Raw genomic sequence first — 25335 nt, 5'->3', positions numbered from 1 at the left:
TATAACCACGAATAATCCGCAACCCCTGGCCCCAGGGAAGCACGGGTCCGAGAAAGGTAACACTTTCAACCGGAACCAACCACTGACACTTCAGTGTGAACTGGGACAAGAGCCCTTTTCCCACAGGTGGGAGAAGAGAGAGCAGGCGGAGCGCGGTGAGGACTGCGTTGGAGCGAAGGAAGGACCGCCCCTTCCCCTCTAACTGATCTAAGGGCCCGCCCCGACCCTGGACCTCAAGGCGAGAACCATCCCGTCATCACAACAGCCTCCTCCCGCCCCTCCCACCCGCTCTCACGTCGCTAGGTCCCGAGAGGGGAGGGGCGGGGCCAGCTCGCCGAGGCCACACTCCCGCGAGAGCGCCCAGTCCCGCGGGCTGCGCACGCGCAGACCCAGCACGCCTGCGCCTCAGGCCCGGGCGCTCTGCCGCGAGCTCTCGGGATGTTTGGCGTTACCAAGGAGCCGCTGGCCCCCACCCCCGGCAAGGCGGGAGGACCAAACCCGACCGAGGTGGCCACGGCGAGAGCGGCTGCGATGATGTCCAACCCAGTGCATGGCCTGCCCTTTCTCCCGGGCATGTCCTTTAAGGACTCCACGGTGAGGACTTCTCTGCCCAACCCCCTGCCCCCACTCCCGGGCGGCCTCGGAGGGCTCGCAGCTGCTCGAAAGATTGTGTCTCCTTTCTCGTCCGCTCGAGTTTGTCCTCTTTCCCTTCAAACCCGTCCCTCTGCCCCAACCTTGTTCTCTTTTCTCCCTCACCCAGCCTCACCCTCCCTGTCCCATTTTGCCCTCCGCCCATCCCTCTCTAGTTTTTCCACTCCACCCTGGCAGTGTCTTGGCCTCCCAGCGTTCTTACTTGCTGCTCTCCTCAAGCCTCTGCCTCCTCTAGATCACTGATTTCCCCACCTTGCTCCCGAGCTCTCCCTCGGTCCTCTCCCTAGCTCATTCTCCCACTCCCATACCCTTCTCTGATGAGCTCCACCCTTAAACCCTCCCTCCTAGTCTGGGCCCTTTCCCCGACTCAGCCTCTCTACACCTTCATCCTTATTTCCACAGCCCCATCCCACCCACTCTCCCCAGGCCGATCTTTCCCGCCCGCGTTCTTCCTCTTCTGAATCCTAGACCTAGTAAGCGCTCCCACTCCCAGCTGCATTTCCTGTCTTATTTACCACTTCCACCCATTGGCTTCTTTCTGCCAGGTCCTTTATTGCAGTCTCCTCCCTTCTTATTTATGCGTCTACCACACCTCATCCCTTTTCTACAGTCTGGTCCCACCTTCACCCTGTTCTTGTTTAACCTTCTTTCCCAGTTGTTCTTTCTCCAAAAGTTAGGCTTTCAACACTTGGCCGTCTTCCTCCCAAACCATCCTCAGGTGCTTTGTAGGAGATAATTCCACATAAATTCCCTCCACTACAGTTGATTCGTTGCTGTTTTTTCTTCTCGTAGCCCTTTTCTTTTCGCTTTAACATTTTTATAAAAGATTCCTATTTAGATTTTGTTTCACTCTTCTCCTACTTTGTGTTTTTAGTTGCATCCTGTAGACAAAATTGAAGAGAAAAAAAAATAGGCTTGTGTTTTTTTTCTCTGACATAGTTTAGCCCTTGACAAAATTATTATTTAATTCTGAAATTTCAGGGTTACTGAAATATATGTTGGAATATCAACATTAAGATTCAGTAGGCCGATAGGCTGATTATCAGAGATGAAACGATAATAATTTATATTTATATAGTTTAATAATTTATAAGTTCCTCTCCCTGATCATGAAGGTCAGATAAAATACATAGTCAATTTATTTTCTTTGGGAGAATGAATTGAAATTGACTGTTTGGTGAGGGAATTTGGATTCTGAATCTCTTCTTCATAGTTATTCCTGCATTAAGACACAGCATTGTAGATTTTTTGCTTCAGTGGACTTTTCAGTTTTATGAAACTTAAAAATGTTGTAGGCACGTTCCTGCCCTGTGCAGGAACAGCTTACCATTTGCTGTTGGTGAGTGTGGGTTACCCATGGGGCAGGGTTGATTTGATTTGGGATTACAGAGGTGTGGGTTGGAGGTGCCAGGCTCTGAGAACATATATTGCCGTACTACAAGTAAGATGAACTGTGCATTGGACATATTTCAGATTTTAAATACACTGGCCAAGTGTCAGCCATTTTGCCTTATTTTGATATGTGAAAAACATGATCACTGTCTTCAGCCCTGAAAGACTAGGTATGTGTAACTCTCAAGACCTTCAGAAGATGAACCACAGGAACTAAGGTGGGGAGCCTGAGGTGGCCTTGCCTGGGGTGCCCTTGAAGTCCACTGATAAAGGTCGTATAGCTGAGTGGTGGTAGAGATGTCTGTCTCAAACGGGAAAAGCAAATGAAGCAGCTGGTGTTGCTTCTGTCTTTAGAGGTGGGAGAAGAGGAGCTTGAAGTTACACAGGTTACCCAGTGATGAAGTCAACTCAGCCCATTTTGTTCTGTGTCATTTGTGTTATGTCCTGTCAACTGATACGTGACCCTGAATGTACAACCCATAAAATAAAGTTCACAGTCCATAACTCTTAGCAAAAGAAGCTTACTCTATTGCACCTTTTATGCTAGTACAGATCCTGAGAGATGGTTGGTTGGGCTGCAAAGAAATTAGGTAAGTCAGTAATGTTTTTCATAAAAAATATTTTATGATTTATGTGTGTATATATATGTATGTGTGTAAATATGATTTTGAAAGCAACATTGCGAAGAACAGAAAAAGGAAAAAAATTTCCATAAAATTGACATAATCTCTAATTTTCCCTTCCACTTTTTTCCAACTTTATTGAGATATAATTGATGTATAAATTTGAAGTGTACAACCTGTTGATTTGATATGCTTGTATTTTGCAAAATGATCACCACCATAGCATTAGCTAACACCTCCATCCAGTCATATAATTACCATTTCCTTTTTGTGATGAGAACATTTAAGATCTACTCTCTTAACAACTTTCAAGTATATAATACACCATTGTTAGCTATAATCATCATGCTGTACCTTAGATCCTCAGAATGATTTCATTTTATAACTGAATAAACTGGAAGTTTGTATCCTTTGACCACTCTCTCCCCATTTCTTCTGCCTCCACCCCCTGGTAACCACCACTCTACTCTCTGTTTCTATGAGTTTGGATTTTTTAGATTCCACATATAAATGATATCATGCATACAGTATTTGTCTTTCTCTTGCTGACGTTTTTCACTTGACATAATGCCCTCAAGTTTCATCCAAGTTGTCAGAAATGGTAGGATTTCCTTCTTTCTCATGGCTGCATACTATTTCATTGTATATACATGTATAGATATGTATATACACATTCATACACACATATATGTCATATCTTTATCCATTGCTTGAAACAGATTGTTTCCATATCTTGGCTATTATGAATAATGCTGTATTGAACAAGGGGGTGCAGGTATCTCTTCAAGATCCTCTTTTCACTACCTTTGGATATATACCCAGAAATGAGATTGCTGGACTGTATGGTAGTTCTGTTTTTAATTTTTTGAGGAACCTCCACACGGTTTTCCATAATGGCTGTACCAATTTACATTCCCACAAGGGTTTTTTTCTCCACATCCTTTTCAACAGTTGTTAGCTCTTGTCTTTTTGATGATAGCCATCCTAGCAGGTGTGAGATGTTATCTAATTGTGGTTTTAATTGGCATTTCCTTGATGATTAGTGATGTCAAGCACCTTTTCACATACCTCTTGGCCATTTGTATGTCTTCTTTTGGAAAAATACCTATTCAGTTCCTCTACCCATTTTTTTTTCCTCTGCCCATTTTTTAACCAGACTTTGTTTATTTGGATTGTTTTTGTTTTGCTATTGGGTTGTATGAGTTTTTTATATATTGGATATTAACCCCTTATTAGATACATGATCTGCACATTTTCCTCCCATTCTGTAGGTTGCCTTTTCATTTTGTTGATGGTTTCTTTTGCTGTGCAGAAGCTTTTTAGTTTAATGTAGTCCCATTTATTTATTTATTTTTGCTTTTGTTTCTTATGCTTGTGTTGTCAGATCCAAAAAATCATTGCCTAGAACAATGTCAAGGAGCTTTCCTATGTTTTCTTCTAGGAGTTTTACAGTTTCAGGTCTTATGTTTAAGTCTAATCCATTTTGAATTAATTTTTGTGAGTGGTGTAAGATAGGGATCCAGTTTCATTCTTCTGCATGGTTATCCAGTTTTCCCAACACCATTTATTGAAAAGACTATCCTTTTTTCATTGTGTATTCTTGGCTTTCTTGCCAAAGATTAGTTGACTGTATATGTGAGGGTTCATTTCTGGGCTCTCCGTTCTGTTCCATTGGTCTATGTGTCTATTTTTCTGCCAATACATATTGTTTTGATTACTGTAGTTTTGTAGTATAGTTTGAAATCAGGATGCCTCCAACTTTGTTGTTCTTTCTCAGGATTGCTTGGCTATTAAGAGTCTTTTGTGGCTCCATAAAAATTTTAGGATTTTTTTTTTCTATTTTTGTGAAAAATGCCATTGGAATTTTGATACTGATTGCATTGACTCTTAGATGGCTTCGGGTAGTATGGACATTTTAGTAATATTAATTCTTCCAAAACATGAATATGCGTTTCTTTTCATTTATTTGTGTTATCTTCAGTTTCTTTCATCAAAAGCTTGTAGTTTTCAGTGTACAGGCCTTTCACCTCCTTGGTTAAATTTATTCCTAAGTATTTTATTGTTTTTGATGCTATCATAAATGAGATTGTTTTCTTAATTTCTCTTTCAGGTAGTTCACTGTTGGTGTGTAGAAACACAGCTGATTTTTTGTATGTTGATTTCTGTATCCTGGAATTTTACTGAATTTGTTGACTCGTTCTAACAGTTTTTTGGTGGAGTCATTAAGGTTTATAAGTATAAGATCATATCATCTGCAAACAAAGACAGTTTTACTTCTTCCTTTCCTATTTGGATGCCAGTTATTTCTTTTTCTTGCCTGATTGCTCTAACAAGGACTTCCAGTACTATGTTGAATAGTAATGGTGAGAGTAGGCATTCTTGTCTTGTTACTGATCTTAGAGGAAAAGCTTTCAACCTTTCACCTTTGAGTATGATGTTAGTTGTAGGTTTGTCATCTATGGACTTTATTGTGTTGAGGTATGTTCCTTCTATACCCAATTTTTTGAGCATTTTTATCATGAAAGGATATTGTATTTTGCCAAATGCATTTTCTGCATCTGTTGAGATGATCATGTGATTTTTATCTTTCATTCTGTTGATGTGTGTATCACATTTATTTATTTGCACATGTTAAACCATCCTTGCATCTCAGAAATCAGTCCCACTTGACCATGGTGTATGACTCTTTTAATGTGCTGTTGAATTTGGTTTGCTGGTGTTTTGTTGAGGATTTTTACATCTGTGTTCATCAGAGATATTGGTCTGTAATTTTACTGTAGTTTCCTTATCTGGCTTTGGTAACAGGGTAATGCTAGTTTTATAAAATGAGTTTGGGAGTGTTCCCTCCTCTTCAGTTTTTTGGAAGCATTTGAGAAGGACTGGCATTAATTCTGCTTTAAATGTTTGGTAGAATTCACCAGTGAAACCATCTGGTCCCAAGCTTTTCTCTATTAGGTTTTTGATTACTGATTCAGTTTCCTTACTTGTTATTGGTCTGTTCAGATTTTCTATTTCTTCATGATTCAGTCTTGCTAGGTTGTACATTTCTAGGAGTTTATCGATTTCTTCTAGGTTATCCAGTTTGTTGGCATGTAATTATTCATAGTAGACTCTCATGCTTCTTTGTATTTCTATACTATCAGTTATAATGTCTCCCTTTTCATTTCTGATTTTATTTGAGTCCTCTCTCTTTTTTCTTAATCAGTTAGCTAAAGGTTTGTCAATTTTGTTTGTCTTTTCAAAAAAACAGCTTAGTTTCTTTGATCATTTCTATTGTTTTTCTAGTGTCTATTTCATTTATTTCTGCTCTGATCTTTATTATTTCATTTCTTCTGCTGACTTTGGGCTTAGTTCTTCTTTTTCTAGTTTCTTGAGGTATAAAGCGAAGTGGTTTATTTAAGATCTTATTTCTCAATGCAGGCATATATCATTATAAACTTAAACCTGCTCTTGCAGCATCCTGTAGATTTTCATTTTTGTGCTTCCATTTTCATCTGTTCAAGATTTTAAAAATTTCCGTTTGATTTCTTTGACTCATTGGTTGTTCAGGAGTGTGTTTTTTAATTTTCACATATTTGTGAATTTTCCAGCTTTCCTCCACTTATTGATTTCTGGTTTCATGCCATTGTAATTGGAAAAGACACTTGGTATGATTTCAGTCTTCTTAAATTGCTGAGACTTATTTTGTGGCCTATCATATGATCTATACTGGAGAATGTTTTGCACATGCTTGAGAATAAAGAGTGCTGCTGTTGAATGGATTGTTCTGTATGTGTGTGTTAGGTCTCTTTGATCTAAAGTATGGTTCAAGTGCAGTGTTTTCCTTGTTGATTTTTTTTCTCTGGCTGATCTGTCCATTGTTGAGAGTGGGGTACTGAAGTCCCTTGCTATAATTGTTTTGTTGTCTATTTCGCCCTTCAGATCAACCGTATTTGTTCACATAAAAATCTACCCTTTTACTCCCCACCCCTTATTTTTTTGATGTCACCATTTACATCTTTTTGTATAGTGTATCCATTAACAAATTGTTGAAGCTAGGGTTAAGTAGTCTTTATAGTAAAGTAGATAACACATCACCATGTTACAGTATTAGGGTGTCTCCCTTTACCTTTACCAGTGTGTTGTATAGTTTCATGTTACTAATAAACACCTTTTTGTTTCAGCTCAAAGAACTCTTTTCAGCATTTCATGTAAGGCAGACTTAGTGGTGACAAAGTCCTTTAGCTTATACTTATTAGGAAAAGTCTTTATCTTGCCTTCATTTCTGAAGGACAACTTTTCTGGGTAAAGTACTCTTGGTTGGCAGTTTTTTTCTTCATCACTTTCTAGAGGCCCCAGCTGGCTGCCTGTGTGGTTCCTGGGCTCTGCTGAGGACAGGGGAGAGGAGGGAGCCAGGAGGGACTCAGGTGGTGGCCTGGGCAACCCTGAATGCCTGTGGGACAAAAGCTGGTGAAGTCTGCAGGGGCTACATGGCAGCTGCAGCTATGCTGGCTGTTGGCTGTGGGTCAAAATCTGCTGTTTGTCTGCCAAGCAGGTCTCTGTGAACCACAGTGGCTCCCACTGAATGGGTGCTGCCAGTAGCCCCTACTTTTTTCTTCCTTGTTCCTAACTGGCTCTGTACACTTCTACTTCACTAGTCTGTGGGGTGAAACTGAGGTGGGACCTTCGTGCACTGTCTCCAAACGACTGGAGAGCTGACTGCCCACCCTGCTTTTCCTTTCCTGGTTGAGGGGAAGTTGCCTCCTGGGGCTGAACAGTGCTGGCTTGGGGGATGGGATGATGCAGAGAAAATGGGTTGTCTTCCTTCTCTTCCTGTGTGAATATCCTCAGTTTTTTGTTTTACTGTGTTGCTGAAACCTCCTAAATGGACTCTGGACCTCTTCCAGAGGTGTTCATGGACAGCTGTCCAACCATTGATATTCGTGGAGGGATGGGGAGGCTGGGTATCCTATGCCACTGTTTTGGTCTCCTCTGCCTTCAAAAATATTTCCTTTCCACTTTTTTTCTGTAATCTTTTGTTTTTTCCATTTACCAATAAAAATGTGTTGATTGTAAAAAAAAACAAACCATAATTCAGAAATGTATAGTACAGACAGAGAACATTCTCCAAGTCTAGCCTTTTTTGTGCACGTGTTTGCATGCTTATAATTAATATGCATATAATTTTGTAAGCTGCTTTTTTGGACTTATTAAATCATAAATATTTTTCCCAGATTACCACATGGTCTTTAATGGCTGCATAATAGCCCATTAGGTGAGCTTTCCATCAGTTACTCATGCTTGTTTTTTAGATTGTTTCCCATGGCATGTTTTACTATTGTAGTTATAACTATTATAATTTACTGTTATAACTATTGAACATTATAATGGTCAGCCTTAGACATATTGTTCTTTCCTGTAATTTTGGGTTATATCCTTAAAGGATTGGGGGTGGAATTATTGAGTTCAAGTCTGTTCAGTTTAAGTCTGTAATATCCATTTGCTTTCCAAAAAGTTATATGAATATATTAGCATCACTGTAGCAAGAGGGCCTTTGTTTCATTTCAGGTAAAAATTCATTTCACAGAACTAGATCTTCTCAGTTCCATGGTTTATGACCACCAGATAAAATGAAAAACATGGGAAGACTAGTACAAAATTAGGAGTATACATGAGATAATATTTTAGCCTTTTGTGGAAAGTGAGCTGGTAATTAAATTGGACTTTCAGCAGCAGGGCTTTAAGTTTTATTTCAAGATCAGGCTGCTGCATCCCTCCTCCTTTCTGGCCGAGTGTTTTAGCTTAAAGTACAAGAACCTTCTAAAGTAGGTAAACTTTTTGATGTAAGGTTTGTGGATGTTTATAAACAAAGGTTGAAGTTATATTGTTGAAAGTTAGCTTTTTTACCTAACAAATATTTATAATATAAAGACACACTTCGTTTTTTTCTTCAGAAAACAGCATTTCATAGAAGCCAGACGCTTGGCTATAGGAATGGCTATGCAGTTGTTCGACATCCAACAGTTGGGATCGGCGGGGACCGGCTCCAGGTCAGCCAGCTGTCTCAGGCTGAGCTGGACAAGCTTGCCAGCAAGGCACCAGTCCTCACGTACGGCCAGCCCAAGCAGGCCCCGCGCGCAGAATTCATTCCTGCCTATGTGGCTTTCGACAAAAAGGTATCATCTGGGATGGAAGGGTACCCCCTGAATTCAAATCTCTGAGAGCCAACTGTTTGCAGAAAAGTCAACAGTAAACCACAGCCTTTCCAGATACTCTGAGGAGAAAATTGTTCAAATGCCTCAACCCTTAGTCATAGACAGCTGAACTCAGGATTGAAAGACCCTTTCTTTACTCAGGAAGCCGATTACGGAAAATAATTCCCTGTAGACGTCACTGAAATATTTTCTAAATACAGTTTAAAAAAGTTGGATGAGTTCTGAATTCTTGAGTTCATATTGCTGTGTTTACCTGTTCTGTGTTTTCTACTTTTTAAAAATCCTGTATTCTGTAGTAATGACAGATCCTTAATCTCTGTGTAGTGCAGAGTGTCATCGTGACAATGACTTCATCTGTCGTCAGTTTTCTCCAGGCTGTCTCCATAAGTTTTGTTTTTCAGGGAACATTTCAGATTTGGCATAATATAACCAAAGGGTAGTATAACATTTTTGTTTGTGTCTTATTTACCCTTATGTTTTTGTAATGTGAGTTACTTTATTTCCGTCTGTTAACATTTCCACATCATCCTTGATTTTCCTTGTCACTGAGCTTCCTCTTTTCACTAAGGTGAGCTTGTCCTAACCCTAGCCATGCAGCAGAATTACTGGTGGGACTTTTAAGAAACTTGGATGTTGCCCCAGCCCTCACTGATTTTAATTTCTAGATGATTTTTATGTATAACTGGCTTTGAGAACTACTGACTAGTTTTTATAAGTTAGCTTTCTTCATTTACTCCTAGCCTATCTTATTTCTCTCTTTTTTTGGTCTTACATTTCATTTTATTATTTTTGTTAAATGTCTATACCATTTTCATCCAGCTGGCCAATCTTTATTAATAAATAAAAATTTATTAATAAAGGTATTTTGTACCTTCCAGCCTCTGTTGAAGCTAGAGGCTGGAAGGTACAAAATAATCTAGTGGTGAAAATATGCCATTTACATTAATAATCACTTAATTAAAAATGTTTTTAATGTATCAGACGTAATCTATATCATCTCCCCTTCCCCATCTCAACTAACTGATTTGATACAAACACGTTGACATGTCCACTTATAGGCTGAACCTAAACATCCATATCAATGATATGATTGGGTATTTCTTTACCTTTTTCTTGTTTCTCTTGTTTATTTACAGCTGTGACAGGCACTGCAAAACCAGTAGAAAAGGGAAAGGGGTGAAAATACAAGAGAGGAGTGGGATAGGCATTTAACAGTTTATCAAGATACAAATGGTTAGGTTCAATTTTTACTGAAAACAATCGCAAATAACTATCGTAAACTAGAACATGATAAAGTATTAATAAGGGACTTCCCTGATGGTCCAGTGGTTAAGACTTTGCCTTCCAATGCAGGGGGTGCAGGTTCGACCCCTGGTCGGGGAGCTAAAATCCCACATGCCTCGCGACCAAAAAACCAAAACATAAAACAGAAGCAATATTGTAACAAATTCAGTAAAGACTTAAGAAAAAAAGTATTAATGAAATTCAAAGAGGGAGAATTGTGCCAGAATAGGAAATAAGCTTCTTAGTTTTTGTTTTTCTATGTAATTTTATGCTAATTGTCATTACTTAATTTATACTTTTAAAATATTATTTGTAAGTCATTTCTTTAAAGATAGTGCTCATGAAAAGAATATTTACATTTTTGTTTTCCTATTCGTTTTACTTGGATCATCACCATTTTCTATAAATGATTCTTACCATAGATAATGAGGTAGAGTAGTTAAATGCATGGTTTTGAAACTAGGATTTTTTTTTGTGATAAGAAAACTATGGGTTTTCTGAATTAGATCAGAGTTTAAATTTTTTGGTAATACCCAGAAGTCCACTTAATAGCCAACATATTTGTCCATGTTTTGGACATTCTTTGTACCGTTCCTCATCCTTAGAATGTAAGTATTTCTTACGCAGATTATAAAGACCAGGATATCTCCAAGGAGTGCCTGCATCTTTCTCTTTGCTCCCGTATGGTTCTCGTCATCATCACCCACTGTATCCATTTCCCAGGCTAACTTCGCACTCTGTGTTCCTGGTGTTCTTCTTTCATCCTCTTCATCTTTAACTTCCATCCTGCTGCCATTTCAAACACTCAGGTGAGTATTTCTCTACCTAGGGTCATACCATCCTGTCTTAAGAAACCTTCTTTCTACTTGTAACCCTTTAAGCAACTTTTTTCCTCACTTGATTGTCACTTCACTTAGAAGCTGACTTCTTCACCCTCGAGCCCCAAACTACTTTTTCTTAGTAGCCAGTGTTGTTTTACTTGTCAGATCTGGAGAGGTTTTCTTTACCAGCATTCTCTTTTACCTGTTTACAACATCTGCCATTGCTGACCCCCTTTCCTCTTTGAAACTCTGCTTTTCTTTTGCTACCAGGACTCTTCACTCTCCTGGTTTTCTTCTCTCTCTCTATCTCTCTCAATGCTCCTGCTCTGGCCTTCCTTCCTCCTCTCATTTATTAACGGTAAGTGTTTTCAAGGTTCTGTTCTCATTCCTTATTCTATATTGTTGAGAGATTTCACCCACTTTTGTGTTTTCAGCTGTCATCTCAAGGTAGACAACTATCAATGTTTATTTCCAATTCTGACCTTATTGAAACTCCAGACCTGCCGCGGGATCTCTTCACCTGATGAGCTGTTGGCACCTCAGGGTCTGTGTGTCTGTAGCTCAGCTCATCACCTTTTCCCGCAAATGTGCTCTTTCTGTGTTCCCCTCGGTAATCCAAGCTTGAAGAGCTTGAAACCTGAGCCGCGTTTGGCTCTTTCTTGCTTCACTCCCCACATTCAGTGATTTGCTGAGTCGAGTATCTCTCACTTCCCTTTCCTCTCCCGCTATCTTAGTTCAGACAAGCAGCGTGTTAACAGCTAACATGTCGTTAACTGTTGTATTAGTCTCATGTTTTTTATGCTCATAACAGGTCTACTGCTTGGTTTATTCCCCAAAGCACAGCTCTGATGATATCACTTCTCAGGGGGAACATTACCACTAAGCAGCTGCTCTAGCCCCCAGTTGAAAGTCATCCTTTTTAAAAAATTTTTTTAATTTTATTTTTTTAATTGAAGTATAGTTGATTTACAATGTGTGTTTCAGGTGTACAGCAAAGTGGTTCAGTTATACATATATATATATATATATATATTCTTTTTCGGATTCTTTTCCCTTATTATTATAAGGTTATTATACAAAATATTGAGTATAGTTCCCTGAGTTATACAGTGGGTCCTTGTTGGTTATTTATTTCACATATAGCAGTATGTATCTGTTAATCCCAAACTCCTAATTTATCCCCCCCTTCCTGAAAGTCATCCTTGACTCTTCTTTTCCCTCAAAACCCACATCCAATCTTATCATCAAGCTCTGTCATTTCTGTCTCTAAAATATATAACTAATCCATTTACATATTTCCAACTCCACTATTAACATTAATTCATTTTCCACAGAACAGCCAGGCCTGTCTTTTAAAAATAAATATCAGAACATGTCACGTACTGACCAAAATACTTCTCCATGGCTTTCTCATCATATATACAACTGTACAGGTTCCCTGCAGTCACCACGAGACCTGGCCCTCCCTGCTGTTTCTGCAGCTTTTTCCTGGGCCTCTCTTTTCCTCACCCACTGTGTTTCAGTCACACTAGATTTATTTTCCTTATTTTCTTGAGATTGTAATACACTACCCCAGGACCTTTGCATGTGCTGTTCCCCCTACCTGGAATAGCTTTCCCTCTGCTCTTAAGCAGCTGACTCCATCTCATCCTTCAGTGTGACTTTCTATGAAGCTTTTTCTGGCCACTATGCTAAGGTGGTCCCTCCGTATTTTTCTCTATCATTTTTTTGTTTCCTTCACAGTAGTGTATTACAGTTTGTATTGCTGATTTGTTTAGTGTTTATCTGTCCTACTTGAGTGTATACTTCATTAGCGCAAGGACTCATCTGGTCTATTCTGTGATTGGTACTCAATAAATATTAGTTGAAAAAAATGAGATGAATCATTATTTAAGAAATAAAATTAACATATTAGTGTCACTGCTGAAAATTGGCAAGCGGAGCATACAATGCACAGATATAATAGAGTAAACTAAAAAATAATTTAAAAAGTGTACCTAGGCTTTTTATAATTGTATGTGATATGAAAATATTCAGCGTCTTCCCCATCAATTTGACATCATTGCGAATAGTTCCAAGTTTCTTGGGGCATTCTGAGCACTTCCTGGGAGTTAGGAGACTTGGATTCTAATTCTGGGTGTTGTGTTGGCACCTTGAGGACTCTCAGTATTTAGTGTCCTCATCTATATAATTAGTTAGAATACATGTAGGAATCTATCCAGCTGTAAAATTCCATGAAAAATAAATTTTTAAACACAGTATCTAAATATTACTTTTTCCTTCCTTTTTACATAATATATTTCCTTCTTATTCTACCTGGGAAAGCTAATGTTAACTACTTGCTAAACAGTTTTCCTAGATTAACTCTTTTCTAGTCATTTCTTTCTGGGTGGAGCACAGAACTCTTAATTCTGTTCTTAATAAGTAGCTAAGTGCCTTTTTGATTAACAGTCAAATAAATAAGTACATTCAGGGTTAGAGTATTTTTTCCTGAGTCTTCACATGTTGGTCTGGCTCTCTGTAATATGACTTACATGGTGAAAACATGTAGTTTTAGCCATATATATAGATCATATGCCAGAGGAAACCCGAGTACTTTATTGCACAAACTGATTCATATTAAAAAATCAGAGATAAATGTACAGACAGAAAAAAACTTCTAGGGTTTTTTTTTAAATGGGTAAAATTTTTTACCACTTACAGTTTATGTCAGACAACAAACTCCCAAATAACCGAGAACATAAGAATTTAGTGCCCTAGTTAACTGAATAGTCAGTTTCTTCAATAAATACCAAATATACCATATATACATAATCAGTTACTTCTTTTCCCTGCACAATCTGAATGTACTAGAATGAATATAAAGCGAACACTTTTACTGTACATTATTTAATTTTGCATTATTTAATTTTTCTTTGCTTCAAAAGGAATGTTTTGGATTTTACAAAGTGATCATGTGGTCACAATTCACTACTGTAAATGTACAAAGATAGGAGATTAGGATTCATTTGTACTGATCACATGGCATAAGTCTATAAGGTTTGTTTTAAAATAACTCATTAACATTTTAAAATACAGAATGCAAAAAATTCTGATTATTTGAGCCTTTAAAATGTGTGTGTATCTTTTCCCAGCCTCCCATTCTGAGGCCAGGTTCCTGTTGCCAAAGGTATTTTCATCCCCTTCATCTTAGAAAACAGATGGCATAGGAAACTGGGGGTGCCCCAGGCTTCAATCTTTCGTTTTCTTCTTTGTCTATGCTCACTACTTTGGTCCAGACTCATGCCTTGAAATGTCCTTTACGCAAGCAGTCCCCAACCTTTTTGGCACCTCAGACCGGTTTCGTGGAAGACGGTTTTTCCACGGACCCCGGGGAGAGGGGCGGTTAAAGGTTTTGGGATGATTCAAGTGCATTACACTTACTGTGCACTTTATTTCTATTATTATTACATTGTAATATATAATGAAATAATTCTGACAGGAGGCGGAGCTCAGGTGGTAACGCAATCGATGGGGAGCAGCTGTAAATACGGATGAAGTTTCACTTGCCCGCCAGCCACCCATGTCCTGCTGTGCGGCCCGGGGGTTGGGGACCCCTGCTTTACACAGTGAATTGTGTCCTGAATTCTACATGTAACTGCCTATCTGACATCTCCTCTTGAATGTTCAATGGATATCTGAAACTAAACGTGTTCAAAACCAAACCCCTAATTTTGTTTCCCACCCCCCCAAACCTGCTCCACTGCATTCTGCTCTGTATCAGATTGATGGCAGTTCCATTTTCTCGGTTGCTCAGGTCAGAATGTTGAGTCATCCTGATTCTCCTCTAATACTGACTTCTTTCCCAAAACCCAGCCCTGCGTCTCAGGTTGCCTCCTGCCACAGTAACTGTGCATGCTGAATTCAGGAAGTCTAAAATCCAGCTCACAGTCTGCTCTACAGAGTTATCTTCTCAGGTAAATCTGTGTAAGCCTGTGGCTCAGGTACAGACCATTTCGTACGTGAATTACTGATCATGTCCTCTTTCAATTCTTTGCAACTGTTGTAAAATGTTACTTTAAAAGGATCTTTGTCTTTTGCTTTTACCATATGATTTTTGTCCTTTAAACATTCCATTACATTCATCCATCTCATCTTTTTATTATGAGTTTTAAGGTCTTGGCTCCATTATATTCATATTTCTCCTATGCAACTGCCCGTTCTCTTTTGCTTTTTATCTTGTTCTTCCACAGCAGACATTATACATTATCTCATCTTCCCATCCATTGAACCATAATTGTCTTCACTAAAGAGTCTCCTTGGTTTGTTCCTCTCACTCTAGTAGAGGTTTGGGTTAACACTCTTGCCTCCCTGAAGCATCATTCTAATACGTTCTTGCCCTGAAAAGAAGTATTAAAAATAGAATTATAGACATTTAAAAATCCCAACACATGTCAACATGAGCTTTTTTTTTTTTGGCCACGCCGCACCGCTTGTAGGATCTTAGTGCACAGACCAGGGCTCGAACCGGCGTCCTTGTCAGTGAAAGTGCAGAGTCCTAACCACTGGACCACCAGGGAATTCCCAACATAAGCTTTTTATGTTATTTTTAAGTGTTTTTTCAAATATACAGTAGATGTGTCATTTTGACTTTACACTGATGCTGATGCTTCCAGAGGACCTAGGATTTGCTTCATCTAGGATAGATGTTTCTGAGCACGATGAGGGTATTGACATGCCACCCAAGAGTCTATGGTGGATTGTTGATTTGAGAGTCTTTCATATAAAGTCTCTAAGAATGAATATGTCATTAATGTGCATCTACAAGGGACTGCACTCCTAAAGAAATGGACTGGAGACTTCATTTTCATTTTGAAACCAAAAGTCATAGTCTCTTATTCTTTCTGGAAATTCTAAGAGGGATTTTTGACATTGAAGTAAAGCTAGTAGAGTTAAGATCTTTAAGCCGTCTTGTCAAGGAATGTGTTAATAAACAGTCTAACACGTAGTTTGAATATTTAGAGCAGAGGCCAGCAGGCTTTTTCTGTGAAGAGCCAAATAATAAATATTTTGGGCTTTGCAGCTGTCTTTGTCTGTTCGAGCTGCCATAATAAAATACAGACAGACAGGTGACTTAGACAATAGAAATTAATTTTCTCACAGTTCTGGAGGCTTCAAGTCCAAGATCAGGACTCTTGCTAATTTGGTTTCTGGTGAAGTCTCTCTTCCTGGCTTCCAGAGAGATGCCTTCTTGCTGTGTCCTCACGTGGCCGTTCCTCAGTGCCTGTGGGCTAAGAGAGGGGGGAGCTCTCTTCCTCTTCTTACAAAGCCACCGGTTCTGTCGGATTAGGGCCCCACCCTTAGGGCTCATTTAATCCGAATTACCTCCTAAAGACCCTATTTCCAAATACAGTCACGTTGGGGGTTAGGGTTCCAACATATGAGTATTGTGGGGGTGGGAGACAGTTCAGTCCGTAGCAGCAGCCCAGCTACTCAGCTCTGCCCTCGTAATGGGAAAGCAACCATTAGCAATTACGTGTTAATTATTTCGTATAATTTCCATGTGTTTTGAAATTTTATTCTTCTTTTGATTTTTCAACAATTTAAATATGAAAACATTCTTAGCTTGCAGGTTATACAGAAACAGGTGGCAGGGGTAGGTTTGTCCCATGATCGTAGGAAATTTTATTCTTCTTTTGATTTTTCAACAATTTAAATATGAAAACATTCTTAGCTTGCAGGTTATACAGAAACAGGTGGCAGGGGTAGGTTTGTCCCATGATCGTAGTTTGGCAACCCTTGACTTAGAAGATGGGAGTGATGAGTATTCGAACCTCCCTGAGTGGTTCTCGGCACAGGAAGGTACTTGGTATTTTTGGATGAGACACTAATACACCATTTTTCCCTCCTTTTTGTATTACAGGTGCTGAAATTTGATGCCTATTTCCAAGAAGATGTTCCTCTGTCAACTGAGGAACATTACAGGATCCGCCAAGTGAACATTTACTACTATCTGGAAGATGACAGCATGTCTGTCATAGAGCCTGTTGTGGAAAACTCCGGGATCCCTCAAGGCAAGTTAATCAAACGGCAGCGCCTAGCCAAGAATGACCGGGGAGACCATTACCATTGGAAAGACCTAAACCGAGGAATAAACATCACAATTTATGGCAGAACTTTCCGCATTGTTGACTGTGACAAGTTCACACAGGTATAGTATATGTTTTTGGAAGCTGTGGTGCTTAGGCATTATTCTAATCTACAGAAGGATACATGTCACTTGTTAGGGTAAGAGGAGGGCACTGATCATCTGTCCTGAGTGGATTATCGTGTAGGTTAATTTGGCATTTGTCTATGTCCTACGTGCCATCACTATGTAGTGACATCATTTTTTTCAAAATGATATTGCTACATATCCATTCAAATAAAGTTAAATTCCCTTCACAGCTGAATCATTTGATAAGAAATCAGTTCACTTGCCAGTTCAGATAGAGAATAGGGGAGCTAGTTCCCTTGATGGGGTAGAAATATGGAAGAGGCACTGGGCAATTTAGCTGAAGTTTGGGTTTACAAAAATAACACTACCACTATTAGCAGATATGAGCCTAAAATTTTTTGTACAATTCGTATTTTTTCCGTAACTCATACTTGCTTTGTTCTAGGGAAACTTGCTATCTAAAGAATTCCTGGAATAAAAGCATTTTTAAAGGAAAACACTTTTTTATAGTGAGAAAAATCCTCCATTTCTCTATTTCGTAAATATGGATTTTTTGATAACTTAATTGTAGAGAGAGAGAGAGGAAGAAGCGAGCGAGAGAGCACTTTCTTTAGCACAAAGTGTAGGTATTAGGAAATAAATTCCAAATTGGTTTCACTTAAAAAAAATTTTAGTAGCAAAAATATAGTTCCTGAATTTTTTATGCCTTTAATCCCATGTGACCTAATGCCAAATGTGGTTAATTTTTACCATGCACTGAGCTCCTGTGAGTTCACTCATTTATTTTTTTCATTTAGTAATTTATTTAGCAAATGGTTACTGAGTGCCTGCTGTGTGCCAGGCACTGTTCTAGGTGCCAGGTATAAGTATTTGCCCTTGTGGAGGTTATTACATTCTGGTTGGAGGAGACAAATAATAAGCAAACAAATGTATAATATGTCAGATGCTGCTAAGAGCTATGGAAGGAACTAAAGAGAGTAAAGGAGATGGGAGTTGGAGGGGGCACGATATGTAAAGGCTGGGCAGGGAAGGCCTCACTGATGAGATGATGCAGGGTCAGGACCTCAGGGCAGTGAGGAAAGGAGCCATGGCATCCTTGGCTTGTCGCCCCAGAGCTGCCGAGAAAACCGTGTAGAAGGTGGAGGTGCCAGACCATCTCTGAGATACTGTCCCCTTCAAATGTGTTCTGATCTCTCATTTTTTAGGTTTTGAAGTTCTTTTTATCATAGGCAGTTCCAGAATTGTGCTGACAGTGAAAAATTATGAAATGTATAAATTTAAGGTATTACAATTGTTTTTACAATTGTGTCTTTACAGACAGTTTGAACATTTGCAAGTTGATCACTGAGCCATTGATCTAAGCCAGTTACAGTCAGTTCTCATTATTAGTGGTAGTTATGTTCAGTGCAGTCGCCACAAACACTGAGTTAGCAAATACTGAACCATTGCTCCTAAGAGAAATACAGAGTTAGGTTTCTACAAGCCTCTGGTCAAAATGTTACCTTGTTCTGTGTGCTCTTTCTGTTTACAGACGCCATATTTAAAATATATTGTTGATTCATTAACATTGAGGTCATGGCCAAAGCACTGTAAGTCATGCCTGAATGAAGCTTAGCTGACACTTGTATTTTTTCCTTAAGATACATCACAGCTGCCTTTTTTTCTGTGGTAAAATATACATAACCTGAAATTTAGCACTTTAACCATTTTTAGATGTACAGTTCAGTGGCACTGAGTACATATCACAGTCTTCTTGTACTGAGAACAGAAAACAGCACTGCTCTTTGGGGGCTACTTCAGACAGCAAAATCACCAACAGAAAGCACTTAAGTGAGAAAAAGTGGCTCCAAATAGACCATGAAAAGGACACGTTTTCACCAGGAAAGCTGAAAACAAGAAGGCAGAACTTCACGTTGTTCAGCCTCAGCTGGCAACTCAGAATTTTCACTGCTCCGTGCACAGCTGCAAAGGACCACAAAAGCGCCACAAGGGTTGATTACAAATAAGTTTTAGCAAGAGGACAAATTTGTAAATGCAGAAATTTGTGAATAATGGGGATCAGCTGTATTTTAATTACTAACGATAGACAAGAGCTGAGTATTTCAGGCGCTGATGATTAGATTGCATTATGTTTTCAATAATTGATGTTAGGTTACAAGTTGGCTTCTATAACAGTTTGAGATTTGTTCACATCTTATCTAATTTGATGGTTTTCACTACAGCTGGACCTATGAGTGGATAAGGAGGAGACTGGCTTTATAGTGTGATTTGGACAAGGAACCACCTCCATTCACACATATCATCACCATCCCTTCTCACCCCCTCCTCATGGCTCCACATAAATGGTCCTATAGACAGAATGAACTGCACATGTTAAAAAATAGAGCTCCAGAACTCAGCTAGAATTTATTATTTTCACTAAAGTATTACTGCTGGTGTCACAGATGTGAATCCTACTCCACAGATACAGGTGCACAAGAAATGTTATTTTGTTTTTTAAAAGTAATTTAAGACCTAATTGAGCCCCAGTCAAACTGGCCTGGTGTTTCTGTTCACCCTCAGCTTTGCCAAAGATTCTAAGCCCTAAGGATAGCAAGTAAGCAGCAGCACTTGCAGACCCAAAGGGGTTATCTATGCAGGGTCCCTAGGTTGTCCAGTGACCAAGGGCATCTCCCTGAAGCTTGGTGCTGAGTAAGAGACTGGACTCTGAGCACCTGTGCTGACTGGCTGCACCTGTTCTCCAAGCGTCCCTGCAGAGACCTGGGGAGTCTTGCTCTTCTAAGGCCCACCAACCTGTGTCTGTTTTCCAATCTGGGGGAATCTCCCCCTTTCTGTCTTCTTGCCCTCAAAGACATTCCCTTCTCTCCCCTCCTCCTGGGACACCTTAGAATAATCACTTCAAGGAGTTTAGGCTTTTTCTAAGAGGCAGGAAGAACAGTCAACTTCAGGAAGCTTCTACATTCCTCCCGAAATCCCTAAAGTAAGGTTAACAAAGGGCCTGGTTATCAGTTGTAAGCAACAAAAAGGAGTAAAACACCCATTAAATTTCTCAGTCAATAATCCTGCTACACTAGTAGACCATCTCAAGGGAGGGGAGAATTTTATTGTCATCTGCAGTTCAGTACTTTTAGTAGATGTTGAGATCATAATATTTTAATACTGAAAGGATATTGGGGGGACTTCCCTGGTGGCACAGTGGTTAGGAATCTGCCTGCCAACTCAGGGGACACAGGTTCGAGCCCTGGTCCGGGAAGATCCCACATGCTACGGAGCATCTAAGCCTGTGTGCCCCAGCTACTGAGCCTGTGCTCTAGAGCCCATGAGCCACAACTACTGAGCCCGCCTGTCCCTGCCGCAACTACTGAAGCCCGCACACCACAATGAAGAGTAACCCCTGCTCGTCACAACTAGAGAAAGCCCATATGCAGCAATGAAGACCCAACACAGCCAAAAACTAATAATAATAAATAATTTTTTTAAAAAAAGAAAGATATTGGAGACTGCCTAATAAAACTTTAAATACTAAGATTATAAGCTAGTTAGCAGAGCTGATGCTAGAACCCATGTATTTTGGCCCTGAGTTCTGTATATTTTCTATTGAATTGTCCAAAAGCAAACCACACAATTCCCAAAAGAAACCCAGATTTCAGATTAATTTCCAGTTCCACAATGTAAACAGATCCCAGGAAATTGTTCTTTTCTGGTCAACAAAAAAGATAGTTTATTGTGCTTTTAAGAAGAATTGTCAAGTTGTATTAAAATATATAGTGACTTAAAATATTTTATTTACTCATAATTAGCAAAATAAAATTCAGTGATCACATCAAGTTCAGATGCTTTCTTTAACTTTTTTAGTGAGATTTGAGCACTTGATTCATCTTTCCTATTTGGCTGAAATATTTTTTGGTCTAAAATAATTAGTGGGTATGCTTTCTTTTCTTTTTTTGCGGGAAGTACTTAATCATATATTTGTTTTAAATGAGATGGAAAGCTGGGGATTTGATTTCAGCTTAACTTTGCCATTGTGCAGCTTGCCCCCAAACCTGATATGAATTACGTATTGTTCAAACTATGGTTAGGTTCCCGATGTACGTATGTAAGCAATCCTAGTACTCCCTCTGTTCCTGGGCACCTACTTAAATCTAATTGATCTGAATTCATATTTGAAGCCAGTTACCTTACCATCATGTCTTCCATTTATACTTAAGGTAATTATCAATTATTATCTGCATTATAGAACTGGGTCAATCAAAGGCTTAGTACTGCTAAGACATGTTCAAGCTGCAAACTAATGGTTAAGGTGGGCAGTAGCTTAGAAATTCTTATTATACTTATTTTTACAGCATCACTTAATATTTACTTTGAGAAGCTTCAAGAAAGATAATCGTTATTAATTTTGAATTATGTAGGTATTTTTGGAAAGTCAAGGAATTGAACTAAATCCACCAGAGAAGATGGCTCTCGATCCTTACACTGAACTCCGGAAACAGCCTCTTCGTAAGTATGTGACCCCAACAGACTTTGATCAACTCAAGCAGTTTCTCACCTTTGACAAACAAGTAAGTGACCCGGTAGGTTTACTTGTTTCCAAATGCAGCACTGCTTATTAGCAAGTTATTTTGGTAGATGTGTATTTTGAAACATTACATCTGTAATTTAACTGGTCAGATACAGTGCTATCTTTCTGGGGTTAGAGGCACAGGAATGCCTAAATTTCAAATCAGAGGTTCAAAGATGATTGTGGAGTTAAATCTTGTGAGCTCCACCAAACTTTTAAATCTTAAAGCAATTGCTGAGCAACATCTGCTCCCTGCTTTTTACTTCTAACCACCTACTTCTTTTCTCAAATATGAATTAATGTCAAAGAATCCTTTGGGAAACCTTAAATGAATTATTGGGATATTTCAAAGCTATTGCATATATGTAGGTTTCTAGTGTTAAACTAGTAATTTCACAGCATTCCCATTGCAGATGCTTCCTTGTTCAATTTTATATTGATGTGTAAGTACAGAATGTTCTGGGTATTTTCCAGCTCTGTTCCAACCTTCCTATCTTCCCCTTGTGGACTGGTGTTATTTGAGTCTTCTCCTTTACTGTATTAAAGGGAAAGAGAAAACAGATCACCCTCAGTGTTTCTTTGCTGCTTTTTTCTCTCAGACATCCAATTCCTTTTAGTTCAGAAAATTTTACCTAGCACTAGCAAGGTCTTTTAAGAACATTCTTTATATCAGTCATACGTCTGTCATTATTTTGTATTTAAAGGTTGTATTGTTGATACTGTTACTAGAAAGAACAGTTGAAAGAGCTAAAAAAAGACTGATTAATAAATGAAAATTCTTTCCATACTAATTATATACTAACCATTCACATGTACCTTTATTAATACGCATAAAGCACTGAACAAAGGGCCCACTGCTCTTTTAATTCAGCTTCTCTTTCACTGACTAATATTTTGGATCAAAATTAATCATTCTTTCTCAGCACAAGCTTATAAGACTATTATTTAATACTTTCCAGCTGTTGACATCTGGCATATGATTTCAGATGTTTTTGTATCTTTGGTGAATACTTTGTTTTTAACCATCTGAGATTATGTCATAGTCTTTCTGGTTAATCTTTTCATCATTGTCTGATACAGAAATGCCAAAGTAGCTAAGTTAAACTCTCCACCTGTAGAATTTTTACTTAAGTCACTGCTTTGGGTTCCTCAAAGGTTCTTCGATTCTATGCGATCTGGGATGATACAGACAGCATGTTTGGTGAATGTCGGACCTACATTATTCATTACTATCTTATGGATGATACAGTGGAAATTCGAGAGGTCCACGAACGGAATGATGGACGAGATCCCTTCCCACTCCTCATGAGCCGCCAGCGCATGCCCAAGGTTTTGGTGGAGAATGCAAGTATGTGTGATTCAGTTTATCCTCTGTTAATTGGGACCTTTCCTGGATCTCAAAGGAGTTAATCAGTGTTGTCATTCCCTTTACACTTGGGAGGTGCTTGCTGTGTTCTTTAGGTACTCAAAAAGCGGCTTTCCCATAACTTCCCTCCTTTACTGGCCTCTCGATCCAAGCTTGTATCTGAAATGGTCTGGCAGAGATGACTGATACCAAGATCAAGGGAACAAAACCAAAACAGCAGTGGAAGATTTATTTAAAGTGTGGAAGAGCAAGGCTTCTGAGCCGAAGCAATTTCATGTCAGATTTTTAGTGCATTTCTAAAACAAGCTTGTTTTCATTCAGAGATACAGCCTACCATTTCCTTATGTGCTTTTCAGACTTTGCTTCTCACCTCAACCACTTCCTAATCAGGAAGTTTCTATGTGGGATAACTTCAGATGGGAAAAGGCATGTCTGTGGTTCATAATGGTGGATCCCCATTGTATCAACCCTTGGTCTTTCTTTGCTGATATAAAATAACCTTATCAATGGGAGTGTGAGAATGCAAACAAAATGCAGCTGAGACAGGCTGTCTGTCACTAGTTCTCTGGAATAAGTAGACTTGCTTTAGTTATTGACTTAATAGTTTAAGAATTTTCTCTTACAAAAGTGTCAGCTTGGTCACATGTAATGACCAATGTTTGGATGGCTGACAGAACTCTGTAATAAATACTTTGGGTTTTTTTTGTTTTGTTTTTTAACTCTATTTTTTGGAACTAAGAGATAAGAAATTCCAGGTATTGAGCAAGAGATTTGTCTTAGAGGTTATAAACAAATTGGCTGTCTGAAAGCTAAATCCAGCCTACTCACATGTATTGCTTGGTCTGCACAGTGTTTTTTAAAAATGCAGTTATTTGGGGGCAAGGAGGTGGAGATTTCCATTACTGGGAGAGTGGATAATCAGAATGTGGTGAAGGTATATCCTGATAAATATGTAATAGAAGCAAAATGTACAAGAAAGCAAATGGATGCATCTTAAATGCATAGTGCTGTGTAGAAAAAAAGCTAAAAGGAGATGTATAATGCAATACCATTTACATGAAGTAAAATGCACACAAAACAGTGCAAATATTCAGATAATCAGAAAGCTGCTCATTAGCATGGTTGCATGTGAGGCAGAGGAGAATGAGATTGGGGAAAAGGATAAAAGGGAGTAAAAATTGTCATTTTTAAATTAAGAGACTTAACATTAAGCACCTCTTTTTTTGAGAAATGAGAATAATTGCTAACACAGTTTACATTCTCAAATAGCGATAACTGGATCCATGCCCTAGTTCAACTTAGTCCAGCTGCTGCCTGCCGTGTTTCTTCTACTTAGCTCCCATAGAACCCTCTTAGAGTTCTGTGACACTGGGACTAATATACTAATTTTGGCCTTCCAGAATGCTTAAATGAGCCTGCAGTGCCTGCCATCTGGAGCTAACAAACGTCAGAGTTATGATTAAGAAGAAGAATGGGGATGTATTCAGGGTGGCATGAAAAAAGTGTCAGTAAATCTCTTGAACTCTCAGGTTCCATGTTTGTGTCTGCCTTATCATTGTGGCCTATGTTTACACTTTTCAATATGTAACCATCCTCATCTATAACTTCCCAAATTTTAACAATTTTCAGCAGGGGTAGATGGAAAGGCAGCCTGGTGACCTATGTAGGGTCATTTGAAAAGGTAGGACACATATCTTTTTGTGAAAGTTATTGTTAGTCTTGCAGACAGAAAAGGCTAAGCTTCCATCAGCTAAATAATTCCTTTAACTGGAACCACGGTGTTAAAGTGTCTGACTGACTCCCAGAGGCATTAATCCAATGGATAATTTTTATTGAATTCAGTTAAACAAGGGTTAAATATCTGCTGTGGGAACTATGTCATGTGCTAAGTGCCGTGCTATGGAGGATAAGATGAAAATGTAACTCCTAGACCTAGAATCCCTGTCCTTCAGTCACTTCTAGCGGCTGGGGAGACAAGTAATATAAATACTCAAAGCTCTTAAACAGTAACACAAGTGCTCCAGATTATCTGATTGCTAACTAGTTATGTCATGTAGACAAAGCTCAGAAGAAGAGGTGTGAGCTAGAAAGACTAAAGGCTTTGCGGGAGAGCTGGGTGTGGACCTAAACAATGGACCCTTACTGGGAAAAATCTAATGTATAGAAAGGAAATGATTCCAGAAGTAAGATCTGAGATAAAAGAAGTGGTAAAGAAAATGGTAAAATGTAGGTAAATCTAAATAAACATTG

General features: G+C 38.9%; 1 protein-coding gene across 3 annotated transcripts in view; it reads left to right on the top strand.

Moving 5' to 3' along the window:
- Positions 1-370: 370 nt before the first annotated feature.
- The window catches only part of EFHC1 (EF-hand domain containing 1), a 63652-nt gene continuing 38687 nt past the window's right edge, over positions 371-25335 (top strand). The window contains exons 1-5 of one of the 3 annotated variants that reach the window (XM_022582116.3): positions 371-594; positions 8600-8821; positions 16868-17155; positions 21571-21732; positions 22875-23067. In XM_022582116.3, coding sequence (XP_022437824.1) covers positions 439-594; positions 8600-8821; positions 16868-17155; positions 21571-21732; positions 22875-23067 — 1021 coding nt within the window. In that variant the 5' untranslated portion in view covers positions 371-438. The remainder of the gene's footprint in view (positions 595-8599; positions 8822-16867; positions 17156-21570; positions 21733-22874; positions 23068-25335) is intronic. The other 2 variants (XM_022582114.3, XM_022582115.3) reach the window with 2 other exon arrangements.

Source organism: Delphinapterus leucas, chromosome 10 (assembly GCF_059928025.1).
Source record: "Delphinapterus leucas isolate spDelLeu-1000000601 "Yukka" chromosome 10, BTC_Dleu_Yukka2, whole genome shotgun sequence".
NCBI lineage: Eukaryota > Metazoa > Chordata > Mammalia > Artiodactyla > Monodontidae > Delphinapterus > Delphinapterus leucas.
Note: the sequence above shows the minus strand (reverse complement) of the source record. Positions and strands in the feature narration are given on the sequence as shown.